At 44.9% G+C, this 27,221-nt stretch overlaps 1 protein-coding gene across 7 annotated transcripts in view; it reads right to left on the minus strand.

Annotated features, from left to right (window-relative positions):
• Positions 1–27,221, minus strand: part of PTPN3 (protein tyrosine phosphatase non-receptor type 3) — a 97,553-nt gene that overhangs the window by 26,141 nt on the left and 44,191 nt on the right. For all 7 annotated transcript variants that reach the window (XM_033123454.1, XM_033123457.1, XM_033123452.1 and 4 more), the window contains 8 exons: positions 23,503–23,555; positions 17,683–17,803; positions 16,556–16,643; positions 13,339–13,427; positions 12,105–12,168; positions 10,576–10,748; positions 7,396–7,530; positions 5,144–5,320 (listed from right to left, as the gene is read on the minus strand). In XM_033123454.1, coding sequence (XP_032979345.1) covers positions 5,144–5,320; positions 7,396–7,530; positions 10,576–10,748; positions 12,105–12,168; positions 13,339–13,427; positions 16,556–16,643; positions 17,683–17,803; positions 23,503–23,555 — 900 coding nt within the window. The remainder of the gene's footprint in view (positions 1–5,143; positions 5,321–7,395; positions 7,531–10,575; positions 10,749–12,104; positions 12,169–13,338; positions 13,428–16,555; positions 16,644–17,682; positions 17,804–23,502; positions 23,556–27,221) is intronic.

Consider the following 27,221-nt stretch of genomic DNA (forward strand, 5'->3'; position numbering starts at 1 on the left):
CATTAAATTAGGGCCTCTGTTTCCTCGCAAGTTCAAATTCGCTTACTTTAAATGTAAAATCTGTATCATGTTCATACAGAATGATTCACAACCCCAATTTATTTGAATATAAAAATTCAGTGAACAGACCAGTGTAGGAATATAGCTACCCTATTTCCCCGAAAATAAGACCTAGCCGGGCAATCAGCTCTAATGTGTCTTTTGGAGCAAAAATTAATATAAGACGCGGTATTATATTATATTATGTTATATCACATCATATATCATTTATCGTATCACATCATATCCTACCATATATTATATTAATAAGACCCGGTATTATATTATACTATACTATATTATATTATGTTAGACCTGGTATTATATTATGTCATGTTATGTTATGTTATATTATATTAGACCCAGTCTTATATTACAGTAAAATAAGACAGGGTCTTATACTAATTTTTGCTCCAAAAGACGCATTAGAGCTGACTGTCCGGCTCGGTCTTGTTTCAGGGCAACACGGTAGGTGCAAGTGAAGAGTTTGAGGTTTTCACGTTGCTGGCTCAGGAAGCAGTGTTATGGATGGGAAGACATTTCAGAGACAGGATATTTTGGAATTTAAGCTGCATACTAATGGCAAGTTTTCAGACTAAAAATGATGAGACTTTAACTTACTTAAAACAAAGCTAAAAAAAATTCCCCCAACTGGGGCAACTTTGCCGTTTCAATGTTAACAAGAGTACCCCCTACTGGCGAAAGTGTAATTGCTTGGCAATTGCTAGACAAATCAAGCCCAAAGGGGTTTAGCCAACGTTCTAGGGGAGGACCTGAACTTGAATATGAAGAAGGTGCAAGTGGCTTACACACTTCAAACATCTGGAACTCTGGAGGGTGACAGCATGGAAAAGGGGACGGGCATGTAAATAAAACCCAGAAGATCCAGGTGACAAAGCAGAAGAGAACAGATTTTAGTAAAATTCTAATATATTTTATATTCATTAAATTTAATTTCTAATTTTTGAATGCGTGGATTATGTCGTATCACGTTTTAAAGTATTTTCCTTTTTCAGTATAAAACATAGTGGTCTATCTAAAAAAAGCCCACAGAACTAACTAACAAGAATATATTCAAAGTCATTATGTGCCCAATCCTATTTTCTAAGTAGGGGTGGAGAGGTCAGTTTTAGATCGCAATTTATTAAACACATGGCGATATTTGTTTGGCTGATCAGCTGTGTACAGACGTTCCCTGTAGGCGGCAGTAACGTTCTGCTCAGCGTGGAGGATGAACAGATGGTGAGGAGGACATCAAATGACGAGAAGCAATGAGAAGGTGGCAGCTGGACGCAGCTCAGGGACGCCACGAGTGGAGACACCAAACCGAGAGGGCTTCCTCCCTCCTTGGGGCAGGGCATGAGGTGCTCATGAGTGAAAGCCTCCTGAGTGAGGAGGGACAGACGAGGGGAGCTGTGGATAGAGCCAGGGTTCCAGGGGATAACTGTGAAAGGAGTAGGATGAGCGAAGCAAGAAGACAGTGTGGCTGGAGGAAGCTGGTGACTGGGGAGGAGCGAGCAGAAGAGGCTTGTTGCTGAGACAGGAGGGGTCACTTGTCAGAGGAAGGGGGACTGTCACTGCCTTCCGGGAGACAGAGCAGCTGGGGAGGGAGAGACAGACCACGCCTAGCGCGCTGGAGATAAAGGGACAGAGACAGGCTGACAGGCAGACAAACAGGTATTCGCCCTCAGGAAACAGATGCATCAGAACTGTAAATGGGACAAGTTTCAGACACAAAATCCACGATAGAATTAACTTCTCTGAAGAGAGGCAATGTTAAAGAAATTAAAAGTGGCAGGACCGAACATGAAAAAAAGACTCCCATGTGATGCTTCCATTACCACTCTTCCTAAGCCCTAGAAACTTACAAAGACCTTTACCCCCCGTACCCCCCAAAACCTGTGAAACAGAGCAAAGCTGTGCTCCCACTGAGGGTTTCACAGCTCTGACCAGGCCACTGGCGAGGAGGCATTCACTATGGCAGTGTGACAGAATAGAAGCCATTTGCCAAAGTCCCTATCGATGCACAGAAATCATTTTTTTTACAAAATTTTTAGTAACAGTAAAACACACATAAAACTTGTCATTTTAACCATTTTTAAGTGTAGTAGCGTTAAGTGCGCTTCACATTGTTGTGTGCACAGAAGTTCTGAAATAAAAAGTGACAGCTGCCCTCTGTCCCGTGGAACAGGAAACTCTAAAGAAAGAGACAAGCAAACGGCACAGGCATTATGACAACACGAAGCCCACGCACGAGGAGCGTCCTGGGACCCGTCAAAACAACTGTGATTAAAAAAAAAAAAAAAAAAAAAAGCCAAGTTCTCCACGTACAACCCACATCTGCCCTAAAACTTGTTTTCCTCTGGAGTCTGTTCTGCAAAGTCATTTTTCCTTTAGGGAATGTCCCCTCCAATTTCTCTGGGTGGTGGGGGTGGTTGGTTTTTGTTTTTGTCGTGAAGGAAACCTCCTTCTCTGCAGATTGTGGCCTTTGCTCTGAAGCAAAGAAAGGAACACAGAATGGCTGAGAGAACCTTGGGAGGAACAGCCTACTTGGGCACAAAGCAAACTGCCAAGGATTCATAACTACAATCACAAACTTTGCTGTGCTGCTATAAATATGGGACAAACCGGCGGGTGACTCATCAGCTCAGATGATGTTCAGAGACCCTGAGCTTCGCCACTTTGGGTTCATAGATGAAGTCTCCCCACTCTTTTCCTTCCTCTTTCTTCTACTTGCTTAAGTGGGTACAGAACATTACATTTAATTCTTCTTTCTAAAAGGAACCCTCCTCGCTGCCTGTGATATTATTCATGTGATTTCTCTGACAGAATCCTTCTTTTTACGTCTTGACACAAATCTGCTGTATAAAACATGTCAAGCGTTTCTTAAACATTTTGCAAATGCTCTCTGAAGTAACCACCACAGTATTTTTTTTCTACCACGTACAGAGCTTTCCTTCATACCTTGGGCAATGGAGAGGCCCCAGACTTTCAGGCAGGCCAGCTGCCTCTGAAGAACCAGCAGAAGGCGGCTTTCCATCAACAAGAAGGGGTCCCCTACCTAACTGAGGCGGTGGTGGCGGGCGGGGGGAGAGGGCTGTAATTTTTCAACTGTTCATCCCACCTTCCAAGCACAGTCGCTAACTTGCCTTGGTGAGTTGCTAACTTGACTCTATGAGCTGCTAACTTGACTCCGTGAGTGTCTATTGCCAGCCAGTACACCTGGCAAAGCCACACAAGGAAGGATGCCTTGGAATCATCATTATTTGCTATTTTTAACACTTAGCTGCAAAATAAAAAGTGCCCCAGGATGACACAGGTCTCATGGAGGAGTTTCAGAAAGAACTGATGTGCAGTGCGTAGGGGTGAGCAGGGCCGGAAATTACTTACATGAAATGGGGCTTGAGAAAGTGAATTTTAAATTTCATTTGAAGAACTTAAATTCAAGCAGCCATGTGTGGCCAGTGGCTCCTGTATTGGACTGCGAAGATATTACACAATTCCCTGATGAGAATGCAAACCACAGGAGGAAGACCTGACGCCAGGGTGCGACTGGGCCTCCCCCAGCCCCTGGTCAGCCCTTAAACCCTGCCCTTTCATCAAAGCGCCAGAGCCCCACTGCAGATTCAAACTGGTTCAAGTCATGCACGCCTGCATTCGAGCCTTGTATTTCTACAACTGCAAAGCCAGTGTCACACAAAGGAACTCATATCCTTCCACGGTAGCCTCGACAGGGCTACCAGCTGGAGCAAGAGACAGTGATCATTTCAACAAAAGCATCATCCAAGCTCAGGTTGGACAAGAAAATAATAACCAGAGGGATTTTTTAACTAGAGGTGTTAAGAACACAGACATGCTGCAAACCACGTTTGCTGTGGTCAGGGACAGCAAGAGAGGAAGCAACCTCATACATACGTGGGAAACAAGATTTGCAATTCACCTGTGAGGGCTCGGGTACAATCAGGATGCATTTAATGCTTGGAACCAGTAGCTAGAGTGGTAAAAACTTACAGCTTAACTGAAGCGCCTCCTTGCTAACCCTATGCTGTTGGCGGAGGCCTCATGTTTCTGTATTTTGCGCGCAGTATGGGATTTCACAGAAGGGATACATAAGGACTACGGCTGACTTCCCAACAGTTGATCCATTCCTACTTTAGCTTAAAACATCATTTTATTTCTTTATGATCTATGTCTTGACCACTTCAAGAAGTGGTTTGAGATAGCTTACTCTAAAATGCATAGATATGCTAGAACTGTGAATTCATTAAAACAAGAGAAAAAAAAATAAGACCCATCAATAAGGCGAGGAAGGAAGAGGAAAGACTACAACAGAAACCTGGGCAAAGGGGAGGTAATTCACCGCAGCGTAACATGGAGTTCTGAGCTCCCTGGAAATTAAGGCGAAGAGGGGGCTGGTGAATTCGATATATCTTATTGAATAATAGCAGGACTCAAACCAATATTTTAGGAGAGATTCACCGCCTCCCCCTGCTTTGAGATGTGAGAGGAGCCGGTCATATTCAAAAAAGGAAAGTGGGGACGAAGAAGAATTTAATGCAAACTGTCCTTGACAAAAATTGAACAGAAAAATCAGAGATGTTCTATGCATGTGTTTTCCTTCATACTATCTATTCATTAAAACCAAAAAGAAAACGAAAACGCTGAGGGCATACTGTGGTTCTGAGAAGGCTGTCTGTGGAGAGCTAAAAATAAGCATGTTTCTAGTGATCTGGAAACCGGCAGTGGTCAACTTGGATAATCTAGAGAAATACTGCAACGGTTAACAGGTCTATATTTCTGGAATGTGGAAGGACTTACACTGGGCTTTGCTCACTAACTGGAGAGGAGACTATTTAAGAGAGCTAACAAGTATTGGGAGAGCAGGAGGTCTTCCGTAGTGCAAGCCCTGGACCCCAGGCACACAGCTTGTCTTCCTGTGGGGGAAGGGAGGGTGACGTCTGTTCTCGACCCAGCAGAGCACTCTAGGGAGCTGGCTGCAGGCTTCAGCCCTTGACTCCTCTTAACCCGCCACCTCAGTCTGAGAAAATCCCTCCACAGCCCAAACAAGCAGATAAAAAGAAAGCGAGTAACACAAGTTTCTTACTCTCGGTGTGGGCTTTGGTTCTGAGAAATCTCGGAATCGCTGTCTTTCGGGGGGAGGGAGCCCTTGTAGGTGTAAAACACATCCTCGGTTTCAGTAATGTAGGTCATTTCATTGGCGAGGTTATCCGCGGAAGAGTGCCGTGGCTTTCGGATTTCGTGCCGGAGCCGAGGACTTCTCCTGGGTAGAAAAAAGTGGAGTGTGAAGCGTTGAAAGCAAATTCCACTTAAAAACGTTTATCGGGCATCAGTGATCTAACTTTGTGCCCTGACCTTTCTAAGGCCTTGGCTGAGGCTGATGGAAAATAAGAGCTGGTTAACCCATTACTACACCAGAATCCACCAAAAGCCACATGGGTCCCTGACACTCTCAGGCCAGTGGTACAGCCCCCCCAACAGTAGGCTCAGCTTTATAAACAGGCAGATGAGATTGGTTTATGCCCTTTGGGAAGGCATGGGGTGTTGATTTAGGGTAAGTCATTCTTCTGGAAGGACTCAAGCCCTCAATGCATAAATAATAGGCCACTACTGACTGCTGATCAGACGATTTTTCTGATTCCTTTGAACAGCATAAATACAGGCTTTAGAAGCCAAGGTACAGTTCTGGCAAAACTAAAACCTTACTTCAGCTACATCCCTTCCTGTGCATTTCACCTGATCCAAGAGGAAATGACTGCTTTGTAAAAATGTATCCCGTCTGGGGTAGTACAGGGATGTAACAGCATCACCCTATTCTGCCACTAGCAGCCGTAGCTGTGTGACTTTAGACAAGTCACATCTGCTCTCTGCGCCTCAGCTGTACCTACCTGTTCCTGAGAATGAATCGGATGAGGCAATGTTCTCAGGATGCCGCGGCAGCACCTGGGCATCGGCTCTTGCAGTGGGTGATTCCAGGCCGCTGAGCTTCCTAAGTTCTATTTTCCCTCAGTTTTTCCACCTTCCCCGTGTTAGCCATTTCTCCTTGGGGCTGTCAGGGCCTCCACTATTCGCAATCCCCTGAGCCTGGATAATCAATAACACTGTGTCCAAAGTAGAGTAGAAAGGCTCGTGACTCCTCAGGAGAGGACCTATAAATAGCAATAAGAGCTTCTGGCCAAGGGTGTGGCAACATCAAACCCCACTGGCCTCCTGGATGCGGTCCTGGGCTCTGGCTCTGGGGCCCTGGCATCGCTGCCTAAGAGACTTTCAGACAAATTATGCTGCTACTTTGTAGCATAAATTTACCACTTATGGACGTGGTGCCAAGAAACAAATCTACCCAGTCCTGTGAAGATTTCTAATACTAAATACCATCACCATCCCTGCCCAGGGCACTTGGCCCCAGGGGGAGGTCCTTACCCAGTGGCCCTGCACAAGAGCTCCTTTTTTGCCTGTTATGTTTACAAGGTCCCTTAGTCCTAGCAGATCCCTGCTCGAAAATTTACAGGTTCACCTGTCTTTCATGAAATGAACAGAGAGCCATACTCTTCGTCCAGCGTGGCACTGGGGCGATTTCTGGCTTGGTTTCCCCCTTCTGCTGCTACTGTCTGGCTGTTTGGGAGGCAGTTGCAAAAATGGCCAGATGTCTTTGGGGAACGTCATAATAAATAATTCCACCTCATCCTGTGTTTATAGCTTGCTAATGCACTTGTACATTAGTATTTCACGTGAGGCGATTTTTATAATCCTTTTACAGATGGGGCGACTGAGAGTAGGGACGTAAAGAAACTTGTTAATTACCAGAAGAGCCAAAATCTGAGTGTGGGTCTTTCAGCTACAAACTGCCACTTCTTTCCTTTTAGGCAAGTCCATCATCGTGAAAGTCGGCATGCTATTTCCCCATGTCTCTTTGCTACTGTTGCTCAGGGTCACGCCTCCTTTCCTCAGCTGTATCATGTATCTTTATTAGGTTTCCCCAAAGTTTATCTTGTGTGACGTTAAAAGGTAACATGAGATTAAATACGGAGAAACGTGCCTCTATCACAGGACTTGTTGGGGCATTAATGTGCCATATCATTCCAAGAGGGGCATTTCAGTAGGCTGCAGTCCTCAAATTTATTTAGACCAGGTAACTTTTAAAAGAACACCCCAGCATTAGACACAAAGGACAACGTTTAGCTAGACTTGTGCATCTCATGAAAACAGTTACTTCTGCAATAGCCAAGCCTGCAAATGTAGACTCTGATTGTAGGCCATCTCTATTTAGGAATTCATTGAGTTTTTATTTTCAAAAGAGGTTAAGTGCTTACTAGTGGGGAGTACAAAAAAAGAACATACCAGTTGGGAGTAATGGGAGGGGACCGAGAAGGTAGACTCTTGGTTTCTAAATGCTCCACAGATAAGGATCTCCGCATGGCTGGGTTCCAGACCATCCCTCCAATCACCTTTTTGCAATACTGGTTATTTACAGACCTGAAAAACCAGATGCAGGTTCACTTTCTACACTAACATGTTCAACAAGAAAGAAATTACAGGATTAGTGAAGCAAACAGACTACACACACTCCCTCTCGGATGAGTGGGTAACGCTTTGACGACCTTAGCCAAGGTTATGAGGAGAACAGGGGTACAAGCGATTCCTTTCTGTCCTGGCTTTTCCCAATGTTCTTCTGGCGAAGATATTTTCTTGTCCTTACTACTGCAAGCTACCAAGTTGCTTCCAGAATATAACCAAGCCTTACCAGATGAGAAAGAATTTCAGGATAACAGAGAGATACAGTTCAAGTGAGCTCAAGGAATTTTCACCGGACTCACACTGGCATGAGTACAAACAGTAACCATCCTTCTAGGTGCTTCCCTCAGCCTATCAGCAGAAGCTGTCCCTGTAAATCACTGATACTTCTTTGAGGGAAGTCCTGAGACTCTGTTTAGAATTTCAGGTCATGTTCTTTGTGCTACTCTGAAGGTTACTTCCGAAATTTTATTTGTACCTAGAGAACTTAAATCTTAGCTATCTAGACCCCTTGGAGAATGAGATACTTGAGAAGATGGGAGTTTGAAACCAGTTTAGGGGAACTCAGTTCTGGCATTTCTAAATTTTAAACAATGGTTCAACGTCTTATTAAAACAGGCTACACATTCCTTGCAGCCTGAAAACAACAACAACAACAACAAAAAACAGAAGAAAAACCAAATGAATACAAACACACAAGAAACACCTCCTAGGATATCAATGTACTAATTTACAATAAGAAACACTGTTTGTACCCTGATCAAAATGCTGGTGTGCTAGCACGGCTGCTAGGAGTATCTACATCAGAAACAAAATTACCATTGACTGAGAGCACAGCATCAGAACAAGGGCAGCAAGCAGATGATTCAAAGGTTTAATGTAGCAGTTCCCCAAAGTATGTGTCACAGGTTATTAATAGGTACTCTTGGGGGAAAAACAAAAGTGTTCCATTGTCCTATAAGCTTGCAAAACACTGAACACGTTTCTTTTATGTGGCATCTTTCAGGGGGCCTAATATGTAGCTGCTTAGATATTATCTCTAAGGCTTTGGCAAGTCACGGAAACTAAGCCTCAGTTTCTGCATCGATCAAATGGAGATAATGAGGGCTGAAATTTGCCAGTGTGCCGCAGCTGACATTTGTAGCAAAGAACTGCTGACCTGTGTCACCGGAACCAGCCCCAACATCCCAAGTGACCCCCAGTGGCACATTAAAAGAGGGCTGCAATTTCTTTGAGTCTGGAATCTGGGCTGGCCTATGACTGCTGTGACCCAGAGTAGCTGTGCCAGTTCTGGGCTTAGTCTTTAAGATAATCAGCCACTTCTGCCTTAGGCTCTTGGAGCCCTGAGCCTCTATAAGAAATCCAACTACCCTGCTGGAGAGTCTACACAAAGAGGCCCTGAGCACACAGAGATGGTGAGGGGTCCAGGTGAGTCCAGCCTTCCAATCATTCTATCAAGGCACCAGGTATGTGACAGAAGTCGTCTCGGACCCTCAGATCCGCCTAGCCACCAGATGCAGATCACTGAGAAGCCCCAGTCTATACCACATAGAGCGGAAGAATTGTCTGGATAAGGCCTTCCCGAGATCCTGACCCACAAAACCGTGAGCTATAAGGTGGTTGTTGCTTTAAGCCACCAAAATAGGGGTAGCTCTTTCATGCTACAATGGATAACCAGATCTCCCCTCCCCTGTACCCCATGAAGGCTGCATTTTACAGATGAAGAAATTGAAGCAGCAAACTAAATTAAAACTAAAGTGACACAGGTAGCATTTGAACTTGGGCTGCTGGGCAACAGTGTCCATGCTTTCAATTGCTCACTATGCCACCTGCAGGCTGGTCCAACCGAAGTAAACACTACCTTCCAATAACCTGTGCTCTTGACTTGTTCCGTAATAGAGCTGTTGAATGTATATAATACTAGATAGTGTTATAAGAGCAAAAAACTTTGAAACTATATTTGCTCTTGGTTTATCAGAAGCTGAGAGAGAGCATTTAGCACCATAAATACTATCACTGATACTAATAGGAAACTTGCTACTTATTGAATCTAGAATGTTACTAAATGATTATCAACGTAACAGAGAAGTCACTAGAATAGGCTGATAATGTCCCACATATCAGATACTGTCTCACACAGAGACATTATTTAGTCAAACAGCCACATCAACAATGCAAAATCACAAAAACAATATTCAAACCAACAAACGATTTAAAAACTGTAAGAATAATTGGATCATTTCTGCTACAGCTTATACTTAGGGGGCAGTCTTGGAACATACGAACACACCAAAACATAAACTGCATGATTAGTTTATTTAGAGAATGAATTTGAATCTAACTTAAAAGGTGAAAATTTATAAGTTAATTTTTTTCACCGTATTACTCATTAAATATTTTGAAAATTATTCCTGTAGATAACAGTACACACATGGGAGTGTTTTAAGAATTAAATATAATTATGTGCATGGTACAAAGTAAGCCGTCAATAACTGTTAGCAGTAATTATTACTGTTATTTCGTGGTTGTTATAGATAGCATAGCCCAAAGTCACTTGACTCTGGAAATCTGTATTTCTGTTCATTCATCCATTATTGCAGAGCACCTTAGGGAATTAATGTTCTGTGGGAGCAGCAGTCTTAGTGGCAACAGGCCAAGAAAGCCCATATGCCAGGCACTACGGTGACCCTGAGTCACTGCCACATGCTTCCCTTATTGTGACCTGGTGCGGGAGCAGCTGCAATTCTGGCTGCTTGGGCGCTCTGAGGACAGCAGAGTTGAGAAAGCAGAAACAAGTGATGGGAATGTGAGTAGTCTCTGAGCATGTGCGGAAAGAGATACTGTCGCCTCCAGGGACCTTTCAACCACGGTGCCCAGATCCTCCCGCAGCTCCGTCCAGGGCCCGGGGCAACAGCGTCCCTTTCCCTGACTGAGGATGCCCACTACCCAGTGGTGACCCCGACACGTTTACATCTCAGTTTGGTGTGGAGACTAAGGGATACTCACTTTTTGGGGTTCCTAGAGCCCAGCGTCCAGTACTGAGACAGAACATTCTTTTCCTGAGGTAGTAGCTTCTTTGCCTGAAAGAATGTATGGTGCTCGACACAGGATTTCCACAAGTTTTTGCAAGATCGGTAATTTAACATGTTGAAGGCCACAATATGTTCCCTGGATTCAGTCTGGGAGGAAAACACAAGAGTAGAGATTTCATCTGCATAGATGTAGGAGAAAGGGCTCGGGGCGTTTTACTCCACGTCAGTGGCAATCAGGGAAGATGCAACAGACAGCAGAAAACCAGCTTCAGAATGCCTCAGGCCACCTCTCAGTGTTCCAGGAATGCTCAGGAGCAGGGTTTGTTCACCATCTTATTAACAGGGTAAGGTGACCACAGTGTACTCGTATCAGTATCTGTGGGCCTTCATGAACAGTTTCATTTCCAATGGGCTTACATTTCTAGGTTGGATACATTTGAAGCAACCAGATAAGGGCTGCCTGATACATTCCTTTGAAAATTTAGCTCTGGGAAATTCTCCCCCCTGGAGGGAGAATCTTTCACCTGTCAGATAACAGAAATTCTGTAACACGTTGGATTTCTCTATTTGCTTTCCACAAAGCACAGTTAAATCTAGTGCTCATACAGAATAATCACTTTATTTGCTTTACCTTCTGCCTGCCTGCATTTAGGTTTTCTGTTTTCATGTTAAATTACCATCTTGTGCATTCTGGGGCCATGCTGAATCTTGCACTGGGGGCTCAGGAGACCCAGATCTTAGTCCTTGTTTGTTCTGGGCTTTAGTGTTCTCATTTCTAAGCATTCACTGTGGTGGGGAGCCATTTTAGGTAGGTACATAGTATCTTTGAAAAATTGGGACATGAACCTGGTGACAGCAAGTGAAAAAAATATGTGGCATAAAAAGACAGAGGGTGGTGTCGTGGAAAGAAAAGGCACCGCTGATTTAAATTCCAGCTCCTCCACTTAGAAGCTGTAGAAGCCTCAGTTTCCTCACTGCTAAATCCTTTTCCCCTCATCTGAATAACCAAACTGAGTTATCTAGACAGCTTGGATCCGCTCAGGAGACCAACCGAAGGCCAGTGTGCATTTTAAACACATCAAAGGGAGAAACTGACCATGGTGACATTTACTGCTACTCTGCTCGGTGCCAGGTACTTTGACCAGTGCTCTTTTATTTAATCCTCACGATTCCCTGAGAAGCGGGCGTTACTGCATTTCTATAAATAAGGTAACTCGGGCTTGGGGAGGTTAAGTAACCTGCCTTACTGGTAGGGGGAAGAGCCAGGACCTGGACCCATCATCTCTGACCTCAAAGCAAGTTACTTCTCCCACCAGCTAAGCAGGGTGAGTTATACAGAGACCTGCTGGGTCCTCCAGGCTCCGACTTCCCTTTTCTCCCCACCGTATGCCACGCTCTTCCCTCCCTGTTAATACATGTGGCAAACTGCCTTCACCCGCTGAAGGACTAAGAGCTGAAAAATGGCTAACATCAAGAAACAAAGCAAATGTAGATATAACTCACCTGTTTCTGTCGCTGATGTATAAAGAACTTTTTCCTTTTGAAAGAAATTTTTAGAATGTTCACCCTGAAAAAAAATAAAACACACAAAAAGCACCTCAGCGATCAGCGGTGCTATAGCTGACACCTCCCAATGTGTGTCCTCTACTCCTCGATCATGATGACCGGGGGCGCTCGGCTTCCTAGAGTTTATTTCAGTGTAGAAAGAATGGCGGCCCCATCGCCTCGGCCAAACACCAAGTAGCTGACTGAAGCCAAGTATCACAGAAGGGCCACTGGATTATGATGTAGCTTTTAAATAACAAGAACCGTAGGCAACGCGCTCTCTTTCCTGGCAGCTGCTTTGGTGACACTGCAGCTCCGCATGAGCTGGTGTGTACCTGGGGAAGACAGCTGAGGGCAGTGTGGAGCCGCAGAAAGAGGACAGACAGAGCAGCCAGACAGACCTGGATCCACGTCCCAGCTCCTGTTACTTCACAGCTGTGTGTCAAGTAGCCTCTCTACTATTTGCATAACAACGCGATTACAGCCACCATTAACTGAGCATCTTTTATACACCAGGTTTCCTACTGAAAGCTTTACAAGCAGTCCCTCAGGGAAGCCTCGCAGCAGTCCTGAAAAGTACGCTTTATTGTGCCCAGTTTTCAGATGAAGAAATGGAGGCTCTGAGACATCACCTAAGCATTCAAGAGCATTCCACTAGGAATGCTTGGAGCTGGGATCTGAGCCTGTGCTGTGCGCTCAAGTGGTCCACTACAAAGTTTTCTGAACAGTGGGGACAGCACTGCCTTCCTCAAGAGAGTTGTCTTGTGAGGATTCAAGTCTTGGGTCCCCCAAACTTTGAGACCAGAACTGAACACTTGGTAAAAGTTCAATTAATCACTAAGGAACTGCACTGAAAATACAGTTCCTTCCCAGAGAAAGTTCTCTGAATCCTGGCCAATGCACTGCCCAGGATTCCTTAACTCCAATTGCCTTGTGCCATTTTATCCACGTTTTCATAGAGCATCTCAAACCACAGGGTGACTGGTGGGGGGAAGGAGATGCCAAAGAACACAAACTAACTTTCCCAAGCACTGAATCTGGATCAAATACAGAGGTCAGAGGTAAAAACTTGGGAGAAAGTCTCTAGCCCCTCTTTAGAAAACAAAAGTGTAAAATTAGACGTAAGATTACTTTTGTTTAGCATATTTTTAAAGCATGAATCAGAAAATAATGAGAACTAGTCTGCACTTACCAAGGATAGAAACTTGTGCAAATGTTTTTTCGGTACACAGCAATGCCCGCGGAAGCAATTCCAATCATTAACTCTAAATTGTGCAGATCCTGTAAAAAGGAAGACCTCAGATTCAGTGTGTTACGGTCACGCTCAAGTCCTCCGGTAACTCAAGCACGCACACTTTTATAAATAGCAATATGTATACGCTCCAAAGAGAAAACGTGATGGAAAACAGGCAAAAGTTCCCTCTTAACAGATACTCAAGATCCAAGTACTTAGAACCAGATTCTTCTAAAGGGAACGCACGCTGCCTGACAGCCACACCTGTTCCACCAGAAAGTTACCAGGCAAGCCCACTCATTCCACAGAATCACTGAAATAAACATTCAATTTTAAGTTTTCAACAATCCGTATTAGATATCATATTAAAATCAGAAGGGTCTCGCCCTCTGCACAGCTTTGTACAAATCTCAACTCCCATCACCAAAAATCACTGAAAAGGCTTTAGCTATTATAACGAAATGTAGAACTGCTGACTCTAAATCCAATGAATAAACATTGCTTATAAATCCAATAAATTCAACACTTATTAAGAACCTGTGTGCTAGGCATTGCCACGACCAAGATACAGAAGGAAGATACAGCGACTATAAGCTGTGTAAGTGTGCTTGGAAATAAGGTGATAAAATTTTAAAATAAAACAGTTCCTTCCCTTGAGTTGTCTATTATTAGATACTTGTAATTATAAAGAAGGGGCAGAGTTTGACTCAGTTTGCACTTACTAGCCATGTTTTTTTGGGGCTACTGAGTCTCAACTTGTCCTTTTGTACAATATGAATTATGAAACCCACCACTAAGGGTTTTTATCCAGCTGAAACTAGAGGATATAATGCAGAACAGGGCCTGGGACACATAGCTTTTGAACAGTGATGTGAACATGGGAATTAGAAAAATTGACCAAAGAAATAGTGTCAATACAATGAATGGAAAAATCCAGAGAATATTAACTACTGGCTACCCAACTGAAAATCATATGCTTAAAGCAAAACCAAATGTGTATGGTGAAAACCAGGTGAAAAACAAATCTGGTTCTAAGTACTTGCATTTAAACACGATACCTGGGGTTAAAATATATAGGGAAATAGTAAGCAGGTGGGACAAAAAAACAAATTAGCAAATGAAATCAAAATTGAGTGCAGAATAAGGAACTAAATGAATGGTTTGGGTGAGCTAATGACCTGGGTCTCAAATCTCTTTGTTCTGTGGTCTTTCAGTCTGCACCCCAACCCTGGCAGCACGGACAGTGCCTGATCGCTCAATTCCCGTGCCCATCCCCACATGTCCCAGCTCCACTTGTGGAAGGCAGGGCCATGTGACTAGTGCTGGTCAATGTACTATGGTCAGAGCGATCGTGTGTCTCTTCTGAGCCAAATCGTTTAAGAGCCGGTGTGCAACCCTTTAGCTTCCTCTTCCCTTGTGACATGCACGTGGCCATGTGTTCAGTGGGTGACACTAAGACAGAGGCAGCCAAGACTGCTAAGTCACTACATGGAGAAGGCTGCCCCGGAGAGTCACTGCGACCCACTGCAGGCTTCCATCTACCAAGAACCTTTGTGGTATCAAGTTTGTGAGACTTAGGGGGTTTTGGTTGATGCGGCATAGCCAGGGCTAACCTAACTCCCTCTGATACCGTGGAGGTGTCAGCCAGGCAGCTAGTCATTTGACCTCAGGACCCTCACAGGGCACTGGGGGTGGGGAGAGCACAGATCAACTCAGGCAGATATAAAGCCCAACATTCCACTAGAGACAAAACATGATTTGCAATTGGAATAAAAGTTAACGGCCAAGTCCCAAAGTGGGTATTTTGTAAGACCCAGTATCTTTTTCCTACTTTAGTACCTATGGAACAACTCACCCACCAGTTATGGGACCGAAGGAAGTGACTCTATAAATTGCAAAAGTATTATATAAAGTTTGCTCATTTACTCAACTTTCCTGAGCCTCAGTTTTCTCATCTGTAAAATGGGAGGATAAGAATACTGATTTCACAAGGTTACTATAATCTTTAAATGAGACATTATGGTCTCATGTGAAAGCATCTGGAATAATGGCTAGTACACACCATGTGTTCAACCAATTATTTGTTTCTTTGATATGATGTGGGTCAATTATAGGTAAAGAAAACAAAGGTCAGATACCAATTAGCAGCCCAATTAGACAGTACATGGGGTCATGTACTAAAGCCACCACTTATGTGCTATGTGACCTTTGAGAAGTCCCTGAGTATCAGTTTCTACATCTGTAAAATGAGGGTAATGATAATACTTACCTCATGGCATTACTGTGGGAAATAACTAAGCTACTATACCTGGCAGATAGAAATTCCTCAGGAGACGACAGATATTAGGCAATCATATTTAAAAGGTCACAGAAATATAAAATATTTTTTTGATTTTCATAATCATACCATAATTTTTTAAAAATGATACTTGAGTTATTAGCTCTAGTTTGGGCAGCACTGAGATTAAACAGTAAAAACCTTAGCTCATGAAAGTGTTACTTAGAAAATAGATTTATACTCATTTTTGCTTCTTTAACCATAGCATAAAATGGCTAGACACAAATTCCTTGTTTCTAATACCCCTGACTCCATAAAAGCAAAAAGTCTTTGGGGCAGTCGGATAGCTCAGTTGGTTAGAGCGCAAGCTCTGAACAACAGAGTTGCCAGTTCGATTCCCATGTGGGCCAGTGAGCTGCGCCCTCCAGAACTAGATTGAAGACAATGAGCTGCCACTGAGCTTCTGGAGGGGCGGCCTGATGGCTCAGTTGGTTAGAGGGAGAGCTCTCAACAACAAGGTTGCTGGTTCAATTCCCGCATGGGATGATGGGTTGCGCCCCTTGCAACTCAAGGTTGAAAACAGCGACTGGACTTGGAGCTGAGCTGCGCCCTCCACAACTAGATTGAAGGACAATGACTTGGAGCGGATGGGCCCTGGAGAAACACACTGTTCCCTAATATTCCCCAATTGAAAAAAAAAAAAGTCTTTAAGTACAAAGGCAAACATGAATAAAACAATTGGATAGAAAAACTGCAAAACTCAATATTACTTTATAAACTTTCAAATGTCTAAAAAAGGTCTTTTCCCCCCCCCAAGAGTTCAGAAGATGTTTTCAAACTTTCAGAAATTAAAAATCAACATAATTTTTTGAAGCAAAATGCGCCAAGGATACATACCCTACCACTGTGCAGTTCCACGCCATAGAAGTCGAGGGTCCGCGCTATGTTGATAAAGCAAGATTCGGCTTCTGACTGTTTCAGCCCACTACAGAAGAGAGAAGATGTTGAGTTCACCCAATACAGGACATGAACTCCAATTTTTAAAATTAATAAAAATCTGAAACATTTGATAGCATTACTATAAAGTCATTAAATGCCTTATGTTATTCATCTTAACCCTAAATTCTACTAAACCAGGTTTTCCTTCTTGCCCACTGAATAGGACTTCATTTAGCAAAGTCACTTCTTAAGTAACACTTCTCATTTCATAGGCTCTCAATATTCAGAGACAGAAGACGGGTCACTTGTCGACATCCCGCCCTACTTATTCCAAGCTGCTTAATTAATACGTGCTCTTTAGACCTTTCTGCCTTTCCCTATTCTGTTAGCAGCAGCCTCAAACTTCCAAACGTCATTGTACTATTTTAGGATGCTGGCTTCTGTCTGGGAGCAATTCTGGGAGAGAGGATTGGCAGTGCCTTTTAGAAGGGACGCTGGGTGCTTGGCCTTTGTTTTTATGGCCTTTTCAAGCATGTGAGGTCCCTCGAGACCCGGCCTTCCGGTCAGCGGGCCACCTAAGATGAGGCAAGGGAGAAGAGGCCAGATGGGGCATGTTTGTTGGAGAGCAGGCTTGGCCAGAGGCAGCCATGGAAACCTGGGGCTCCCTTCAGGAAGTGAAGTAGTTTCATGACCTGAAGCCAAAGAGGGCTGCAGACTGATCCATCTGCCTGTCTATTCAACCCTACCTGAAGGAATGGCCCATTTATTGAATGTGGTAAACTGTTAAAAGGTTTGCTTGGTAGGGTCAATTTGTGGAGCAGTCAGATTTAAAAGGGCATTTCATTCAAGAAGTAACTGATTTCAACGACATCCTGAAAAAGAACACAGCAAATCACCGTGAACTCTTACTGGAGTCTACACTTTACAGAAATGCCAGTTATACCAAATCTACATGCCATCAGAACAGCTCAAAGGTTCACCAACCGCCAAGATCTTGAAAAAGGATTCATGAACAAAAGAAGGAGACCCCATCAAACGCAAGGGGACATGGGGTCTGACAGTATGCCACCCATCCCTCCTCTCACCTGTGCTGCTCATGGAGAGATTCCACCTTCGTTAGAAAGTCATCGCTCTGATCTGGTATAAACTGGCTATCAGAAAGATAGCCCCGGAGATGAATGGAAGAATTATAGTCTCCAAAATGAGCTATGAAGACAGAATGAGGAGAAAATTGCCTTTTCAACAGGGTCTATATTCACAAGCATTAATAGCACCTCAAGAAAACCATTAATTGGAAATATGCTTCTGAAAAGTTCTGCCACCATGTGAACTTGAACTTGCCATGAGCTCCAGATTCCACATCTATTATTTCAACCTTCCCTATAGGCTAAGGGCTGCCACGTGCTCCAACCAAATTCTCTCTCCCTGAGGCCACACAAGGTGGAAAGGGGGAGATTGTTCAAATCTATGTCCTGTTCTAATCCCATATCTGTTTCCAATCCACGCAGAAAAATGCCACTCTGTACCCCTAGCATGGTGCAGGCTCTCTCTCTCTAGCACCTTGAGGTTATTATAACACTGGACCGACCTGCTCTAAAAAAAAATGGGTGAAGGCAGAAGAGAGGTCATGCTAACCCATTCCCTGGAATTCAGGAAGTGTGGAAGAAAGGGAACCAGGATGTGTTCACAGAGGCCCTGGGGTGGGGAAGGAGGAAGGGAAGGAGGAACATGAAGGAGGGGAGTGGGTGGGGCTGAAGGGTCTAGGCCCTGGCAAGGCTGAGGGAAGAGTTCTTGGGAAGAAGGAAACATTCTTCGAGGAGTCAGAAGATAGGAAGACAGATGCTGGGCTGTCATTTGGACTAGAGGGCAAAGGAAAGAGCGCCTTACAGAGGAACTCCCAGACTGGTCTCTGGTCCAAATGGTACTTCTTCCTAAAGATCCTTGACTGCCATCTGCTATCTATGGTGTGAAAAGTATTCCTTTCTGTGCAGTGCCCAACCTGCACAAGTGTACATGGCTGCCCAAAGGACTCAAACCATCTGGGTGTCTGGACTGTTGAAGAGCCTGGGAAAACATGCTGGGGCACCAAGGATCTGGCTTGTGTTTCCCTTCTTCAACATTTAGTTTTTCCATCTGTATAAAAACAGGAGTGAGAAAGAAAATTTCTAGCTCTCATGGGCAATTAATCTAGTATTTCACTTACTTGACAAAACAAAAATGACTATTTCATCTTTTTCCTAAAAATATGAACCCAGGTCTTTCCAAAGGTTTTAATGAATTCTTCCTGCAGCTGGCTTCAATGCCAGGTGGCTTCTGAGGACTCGTGGTTGTTTTAGAGTACCCATTCAACACAGATTTCTAAATCAAATGACTCCTTTGTCACAAGGACAGGGGGTGGGGAAAGCTGAGGTAATGTTTCACGGCCAATCTCAGAAGGAAAGAGGATGAGCCAGGTGACCACTTAGGTGCATTTCATCACCAAGTTGAAAGGTCAGGTATCTTTCTTTACATCGACTCAGCCCTGCCGACCCTCGGCTGCCATCACACCCAAGGGCTGCTCTGAGATCCGCACTGTGATGAAGGGATCAGTTTCCTCCTTACACTGTTCCTTGAGGGCTGGGAGTGGGTCAGTCCCATCTTTGGAGCCTAGCTCCTAGGCATGGCACATAGTCGGTGCTCAGGGAGGTGGTGCTGGGATGGATTTGTAGAGAAGTTACTGCAAAGTTCAGCTTTGGAAGGGGAAGAGGGCAGAAAGCCAAGGGATCTATGCATGCGACTTGGTGAAGGGCAGACCATAGGCCGTGAAGGCCAGCCAAATGTGGCTAAGCTCTGGACACAAGTGTCAAGGCTGTATGATGGCAGCACAAGTGTGGCTTACAAATGGGCTTGTGCATGGCGAAGTGTACCACAGTGCATTTACAGGAAGTAATTCAGACGCCCTGATACAGGGTCCCCAACGAGGAAAGCTCAAGAAAGCCTTAGAATCACTTCATCCAAATTCCACACATCAGAAGGGAAGAAACTAAGATCCAGAGAGAAGGGACTTTACCCCTATCACAGAGCCGTTTTGCAGCAGTCAAGACCAGGACCCAGGGGACCCATGCCCCGTTCCACAGGCCCGAGCTGCTGCTGACCATTTGCTGATGACAGTGCTCACGTCTTCAGAAGGTAACTAAACGCTGCAAATGACTTTCCTGAGCCTCGAGGCAGAGTCCTATTAAACTTTGCTCTGTTGGTTTCATTAGCTCAGGAGATCCTCTTGGATCTTGATTTGGTTATCTACCATATTAGCTAACAGTCCCAACCCTGTGCCTTTCTGCGAACGTGAACAGCAAGGTTCTCTCTTTAGTTAAGTCACTGACAAACCTCCCTGTAGGTTGGTTTTCCCTTGAACTCTTGGTTGGCTCCTCTGTGTAACATCCTGTGCTAACCACCAGGGGGAAACAAAGTTAAACGGTCAGATGCAAACATTTGCAAAGCACAGGGTGGTTTCCACGTTGACTTCAACATTATCCCACCAGGTAACTCAGTGGTGGGCAATGCTTTCATTCCCATTAAACAGATAAGGAAACTGAGACTTAAGGAAGGGAACTGCCCTGCCCACTGCTGTTCAGCTGGTGACTTGGAGCCTACACTCTGACCATAGTCCCCACTCCTTATCTACTTACTATACCACACACCCTAAACTCCAAAGAAACACCTTCTTCTGTTTGTGGGGAAGCAATACATGCAAAAGCTAATTGTAGCAGAAAGAAAAGGAAGGGCTTATATGTGGGAAATACCTCGTCTTTTAAGTTCCAGGCATTCTTCTGGCTACTTTTTATATTTTGCAAGAAAGAGTGAGTATGTTGCAGGTACTCAAATGCGGCATTTCAAGCTATACAGCGGTTCCACTGGGAAAGCCCTTTACGTGCTATTCCTCCAACTCCCACTTGATCTTAGAGGCTCTTCTCTAGGAAGCTTTTCCAGACTCTGTCCCCTCTCCTCCAGGCAGATGGAGTGCATCCTCTGTGCTCATCCTTACTGCCAGCACCAGCTGGTCCATCTCTGCCTACCCCCACCCACCCCAGGCTGTTAGCCCCCTGGCCTAGAGAAGCTGTGCTGTCTGTGTACCCTGAGCCCAGTGCAGCACCCACACGTGGCAGAGGCTCAGAGGGCATTATGGAGTAAATATGTATTTCCAGAAACTTCATTCTTTGAGCCTCAGAAACCCTTGACAGGCCACCAGCAATCTTCTACCACCAAGACTTTTCAGGTGTTTCACCCACAGATCATTTTACTTTTCATCTAGTAAAACAACGTGCTTTGTGCTTGCAGATGCACTGATCAGGTAGGACTTAGCTTCATATTAGACATCCCTCTTGGGACAATTTGGCAAAATGCATCAGATAAAATACAGGCATACCCTTTGATCCAGCAATTTTATCTCCAAATATTAATCCTATAGAAATATACACAGAGAAGTGTTAAAAATATATGTATTTACTAAGGGTGGAGGAATAAAGAATCTGTACTTGAAACTGCTTGCCTGACAGCCTACGATATTATTTACATGATAGTCACACTAATTTTTCCACTGAAGTTTGTTTGTACTTTTTAGGTACTGATAATGTTCTTCAGCCCCCATTCTATCAGTCTTTTGCAGAGGGGCCCCTGACTACTGAAGCTAAGAAGAGGATTCCCGCCCCCCGCCATTCTTCAAATTTACTCAAAATAGAATGTTTATAACAGGCAGTTCTTTCAGCTTTCTTTTGGGCAGACATGAAAACACAGTAATGGTTAACACTTGCGACGTGCCAGGCGCTACTCTAAGAGCTTTACACGTGTTAATTCATTTCATCTTCATTACAACCCTCTGAAGTAGATACTGTTATCATTCCCACTGGACAGATGAAGAAGCTGAGCCCTGGAGAGGCTCAAGGTCAGGCAGATGTAAGTGGAAGAGCCGAGACCCAGGTAACATGGCTTCAGTCTGGGCTCTCACTGACTCAGTTAACAGCAACAGTGCAAGGGTCCGACTACAAAGAATGTCTAGTTATAGATCACCTTCACATGTATTATCTGGAGCCATACTGCAAGTTGTCATAATCACCATCGTCCTCTCCATCTTACAGGTGAGAAAACCAGGATTCACTAAGTGGCAAATGGAAAAGCCAGAATTTAAATCAAATCTGACGGCATCCAAAGCTCCGTCCTTTGTAGTGTTCCTGCCCCTCAAACCTGAAGCTCTAGCTATGGACACCAAACTTGCTCTGAGATGTCGGGAAGCTTGGTCTCCTCAGCTGACCAGCCTGGCAGATGCGGAGTCCATAAGGTCTAGAGATCACTAAGAATACAGGTGACTGGCGGCCATGCCATTTACCAGACGGATGTGACAGAGCTGGGTCTGTTCCAGATGTGTTGCAGGGAGGGGGGAGCTTTCAAACCCACCCAGGCCCATCACTGTGCCACCTCCTCTGAGTTTCCCATTGGGGAGAAGGAGATGCAGCCTACAGGGGGAGACTAGCACTTGGGTCTTGTGTTCATCAGTGAGGAGGGTCACCGTTAAAAGCCTCTCTTCTACTTCCTGGTATCACACAGGTGGGCAGGTACGCTGCAGGTCCAGCCACCGTGCTCTTCATCGCTCCCATTTATTTCTGTTCTTCGCTGCTAGGGGAGGGGACAGACTTGAGGCCACCCTGAGGAATCCCTGTCAGCCTTCTCTTGCTATTTTGCCTCTTCTGAGACCAGTGTAGGGCGAGGCGTTCAGCCAGCACCTGCTCTGTGACCTGACCATCTTGCTCTCTTAACTCGCTACCCCACAGTCAGCCAAGATGGTGTGGGGCTTCGGGGAAGGTAGCGTGGCTTTCTTAAGTCTTGAGCTAGCACGCAGCTCTCCGCGAGTTCTCGCTGACGCACCGTGCTGGCACCACACAGCTACGTAACTATAAAGTGGGAGACTGCTCCTTCCATCTGGCTAGGCAGCCTTTGCCCTGTGCCCATCCGGCATCTCCCGCCGGGCCTGATGTGCAATATACGCTCAACAAACTTGTGCTGTTTGAATCTTCCTCCAGCTTAAAACGGCCTGGATGGAAAAGTCCATTTGGACTTTCTATCCAATGTGGCAGCTATCAGCCACATGTGGCTACTGAGCACTTGAAATGTGGCTTGTCCAAATGGAGAGGTGTTGGAAGGGTAAAATCTGACTGGTTTTCAAAGACTTGGTATAAAAAGAAAAGTAAAATACCTCATTAATAATTTTTACATCCATTACATATTAGTATTTTGGATATACTAAATTTAAATATCTTAAAGCTAAGCTCATCTGTTTCACTTTACTTTCTTAATATGGTTACTACAAAATTTAAAATGATACCTGCACCTCACATATTTCTATTGACCAGTGCTGCTACAGACTCATGTGTATAGAACCCCTTAGCTCTATGGAAACGCTGAAGATAAATTCCTAAGCTCCCAGCAGTGCACAGAGCGGCATCAAGCAAGTAGTGGGAGTGACCGCCAGCAAATTCCATTTACTTAGGTGGGTCTCAGTTTTGTGTCTGTAAGAGGTGACTGGTGGAAATATTTGCCCCACTGGGGTTTGTTATGGAGATCAAATCCATTATGTGAGCGAAGCCTCTGGAAAACGTAATGTGCAATACATGTCTTCTGTTTTATGGGCTCCCCTGAGAGAAAACCTCACACCCATAGCTCATCTTTTCCCCTTAACCACCATCCCTGCGCTGAAGGAGAGTGTAAGGGTCAGAGTGGAATTATCTGGACAACCAGAGCTACGCTTGCCCAACAGCATTCCTGGGGAAGAAGGGTAGGGACTCAGTGAAACAGGAAAGGCCAGTGACCGACTTATTTAATAACATCGGTCAGAACAACCTGTCCATCTGCAAAACGTTCCCTTTGTGACTTACATTGTACTGCGTAAGATGCTAGCACCACTGCTGAGCTAAGAGGGCAGGCCAACCTGTCAGGAGAAAAACATATTAGGAAAGTCACAAGAACCAACAGCCCGAAACACTCATCGGTCACCTGTCTTTTTCTTTCTTGAGTTAACCATTAAAACACAGCATGAATCATAACAAAGACAGTATTATGATATAACTTAATCTCAAACAGTAAAAATAAATGTAACACTAAAAGTTTTTAAAAATTAAGAAAACTTCTTCATGTTTAAAATAATACACATTAATACATATACCATGAAGGTCAAATGTTGGTCAGGGTTTTGGCTGAGCAAGAAAGGCCAGGCTCATACCGTGTTTCCCTGAAAATAAGACCTAGCCGGACAATCAGCTCTAATGTTTCTTTTGGAACAAAAAGTAATGTAAGAACCAGTCTTATATTATATTGTATAAGACCGGGTCTTATATTAATTTTTGCTCCAAACGGCACATTAGAGCTGATTGTCTGGCTAGGTCTTATTTTCAGGGAAACACGGTATCACTAAGAGGAAAAGTGAGAAAACTGTATTCTTAAATCAATGGGCAGCCTTTGTATCTTTCTAGTAAAGATGTGAGACTTTTCGTGGGCTCTCTAACTGACTCCCCAATGTCTACTGGCTCTATGATTCTGGATTTACCCACATTCCTGAAGGGAGATACCCTCTTAGAAAGGAAAAATAGAAAAGCATTTTGGATTTTAAAACTCCTGTGAGATTTAAATTACTTAATTAAACTAGTTACAATTACTTAAGATTCCTAAATCAATTTACTTCTCAGAAGCTTTCCATCTATCCTGAATGGTCTGTCCACCTCTCAGTTTTCCTGCCATCGACTAGCAATCCAGGGACTCAGGTTGGACTGGTTCTTCTTTCCTCTTAAGCTCACTGCCCTCCCAAACACCCTATTTTTGCCAATGAATGCATCTCTGTCTTGGTCACATTTCAAATCCTCTGATCGCTCCCTTTTCTCCCTTCAATCTAGGGTTCCACGGTCTTCCTAGAAGCCCCAGCAGCAGACTGGGCGCAGGGTGGCAGAACGCGTGGGGAAGGAGCTGAAAGCAGCAGCAGAAGTGAGGGCCTGCAGGGTGGGGAGACACAGAGTTTAAAAGCACTCTTCCCAGCAACGCCATGGGAAATGGAGAAAACATGCAGTCTCCATGGCAGCCCCTGAAGTTCTGAAGATGTGAGTCACCCACCCCCACCTCTCTGACTCGTCTGGTTGGCCCTTCCTGTCCCACTGCACTGTGTGTGGGTCCCGCAGCTGCCTCTGAGGCAGCCTTCCCTATCTGAGGGGCCCTGACGAGGACTTCAAAATGCTCTAAGTTTGGAGCTATATGCAGGGACACTTACCATCTATTCCTTCATCTGGAGACCCAGAGAGTCCACGGGGAGAGCAAGCATCAGCCACTCACTCTCCTACCAAGATTGGCTTCAGTGAAACCTAAGCCAGTGTCCTTGCTACAGGGATGGGACTTGGGGAACAACTTAGCAGAGAGGCTAAGGGAGTTCAGTCTAGATAGAAGAAACAATCCTATGAATAAGTTGGAAAGAAAAACACTGCCAAAGCATAGTACAAATACAAATGAAAGAGCACTAAAGCCTGTGTTCCACTCTCAGCTCAGCCACTAATGGGCCATGTGTTCCTGACAGACCCCTTCCTTTCTCTCCAGGCTTTAGGGTCTCCGTCTGTTGGACAAGATCACCCATCTCAGCAGGAAGGAGCTCATGGCCTGGGTGCTGCCTACCACTGACAGTTCAAACAAGTCAGGGCACCACTTGACACCCAGGGGAAACGCTGACTAGATCCACCCAGTCTGCCAAAAGATCCACAGCTATAAAGGGCCAGATGCACTCCCGAGAAGCATCTGGTAACAGGAGGCCCTCTCCTCTCCTCTTGGAGGTGGTGAAGGCCGCCTGCGGATTTGACAAGGACGCCAGGGATAGAAGCCAGGAAACCCGAGGCCCTCAACAGATTTCTATCGATTCACACAAAACCGACAAGGAGTATTTTGTTTGGAGAAGAAAACATGAAGATGACCAACTTGCAATATGTGGAGCGCTAGACCTGAAGGCTCCCCAGGGCCAGGGGCCTGGCCTCATTTGACTAGCACAGTGCCTGGCGCATAACAGGTGCTTGCAAAAATATTTGTGAGAAAAACAAATTAGTGTGTAGGAGAGAGAGCGACGAGTTCCAGAGGGCAGCCTGGATCCGGGAGCGGGAGGTGGGTCATTTCAACCTAGAGTCGCCCTGGCATGTGAGAATGCTGCTTCCTGAAAGGGTGCGATCCTCGATCCTCGTCACTGGGAGTGCTCAAGCAGACGCCCAAAGGCCTGCTGGTTGTGCTAGAGAAGAGATTCATCTTTCCCGTAGTGGGAGGATGCACTAAATTGGAAACATTCTCTAATTCTATGACCACTAGATAGTCAAAGGTTCTGCCTATGCTTTCTTCAACAGGTCTCCTGTTTCTAACTGCTTCTCCTCGCCCTCAGCCGTCTTCACTGCCATGCCCGCAAATCTCCGGCCTGGATGTCTACAATAGCTTCCTGAAGGGCGGCACCTTCCCTCCCATCTAGACGGAAACACCTCAGCCTCTTCCAGCTTGTTCCTTGTCCACTGACACTCTCTTTGTAGCTGCTGCTCTTACCACATCCTTCCTGCTTAAAAACCTTCAACAGCTCTCCTCTGTCTGCTGGATACAGGATGCATGTCTACATTTGACATGAAGAGCCCTTTCTCTCTATTCCCCGGTCAGTTCCCAACACGGGATTTCCGACAGGGACTGTGAGGGGTGGGGTATCTTCTCACTGCCCAAGGAGATCCAACTCCTCCTTTGTGTACCAACCCCAATCCTGGCTCATCACAGCAATCCGCAGAGCCTTTTCTAGCCTGCACCAGCATCTCCTTCTCCTAAAATCTTATGAGAACTGTGGGGTCCACTGCCCCTATCGGTTCTAATTGCTTCATGGGGTCTTGTCTCACTTCCCCAACCAGCCTGCAAGCTCCCTAATGGAAGCACACCAGAGGCTTCTGAAGACGCTCCTCAGTAGAACTAAACTGACAGGAGGAAAGAGGGGACAAGGAGAATTGGGGAAAAAGATGTGGCTCTTCCCACCAGTTTACCTGCTGCACTTTCTTTCATAAGTAAGCCAAGACAAAACTCAGGATTTGGAGGAGGTTCAGGGACCACTGGCTTGGAATTCTGTCTCCCTTCCTGAGCTATTCGCAGATACTTCCCATACTTTCCAGTCACTGAGAGGGTCCTGATACACAAGAAGTGCTAAATCATGGGCAGATGCTCATGTCTTTGAGCAAAAAGTATCCCAGAGAGGAAATGAATCAGCCATAGGTACTAAGGGGTTCGGAAGTAGACTTAAAGTAGGCCTGATCTGCCTTCCTGAATGAAGTCCATTTTACATTCTGGGTCCCTCCCTCCCTTTAAAATTTCTCAGGTCTTTACCAGAAAGATAACTGTACCTTTTGTAATAAAATTGAAACATTAGCCTCTCTAAACCAAGACCAAGTTAAACACAGATGTCCAAAGCATAATGTCATACAGGATGCTGCTTTCAACATCCATTCTTTGTTTACATTTGACATTGTTACCAGAAATGCATGCTCATTCGATTAGAACCAGGAATTTTGCTAATCTGGCAACGGACAGGAAAAGAAGAATGCAGAATTCTCATTAC

This window comes from Rhinolophus ferrumequinum, chromosome 12 (genome assembly GCF_004115265.2).
Source record: "Rhinolophus ferrumequinum isolate MPI-CBG mRhiFer1 chromosome 12, mRhiFer1_v1.p, whole genome shotgun sequence".
Classification (NCBI taxonomy): domain Eukaryota; kingdom Metazoa; phylum Chordata; class Mammalia; order Chiroptera; family Rhinolophidae; genus Rhinolophus; species Rhinolophus ferrumequinum.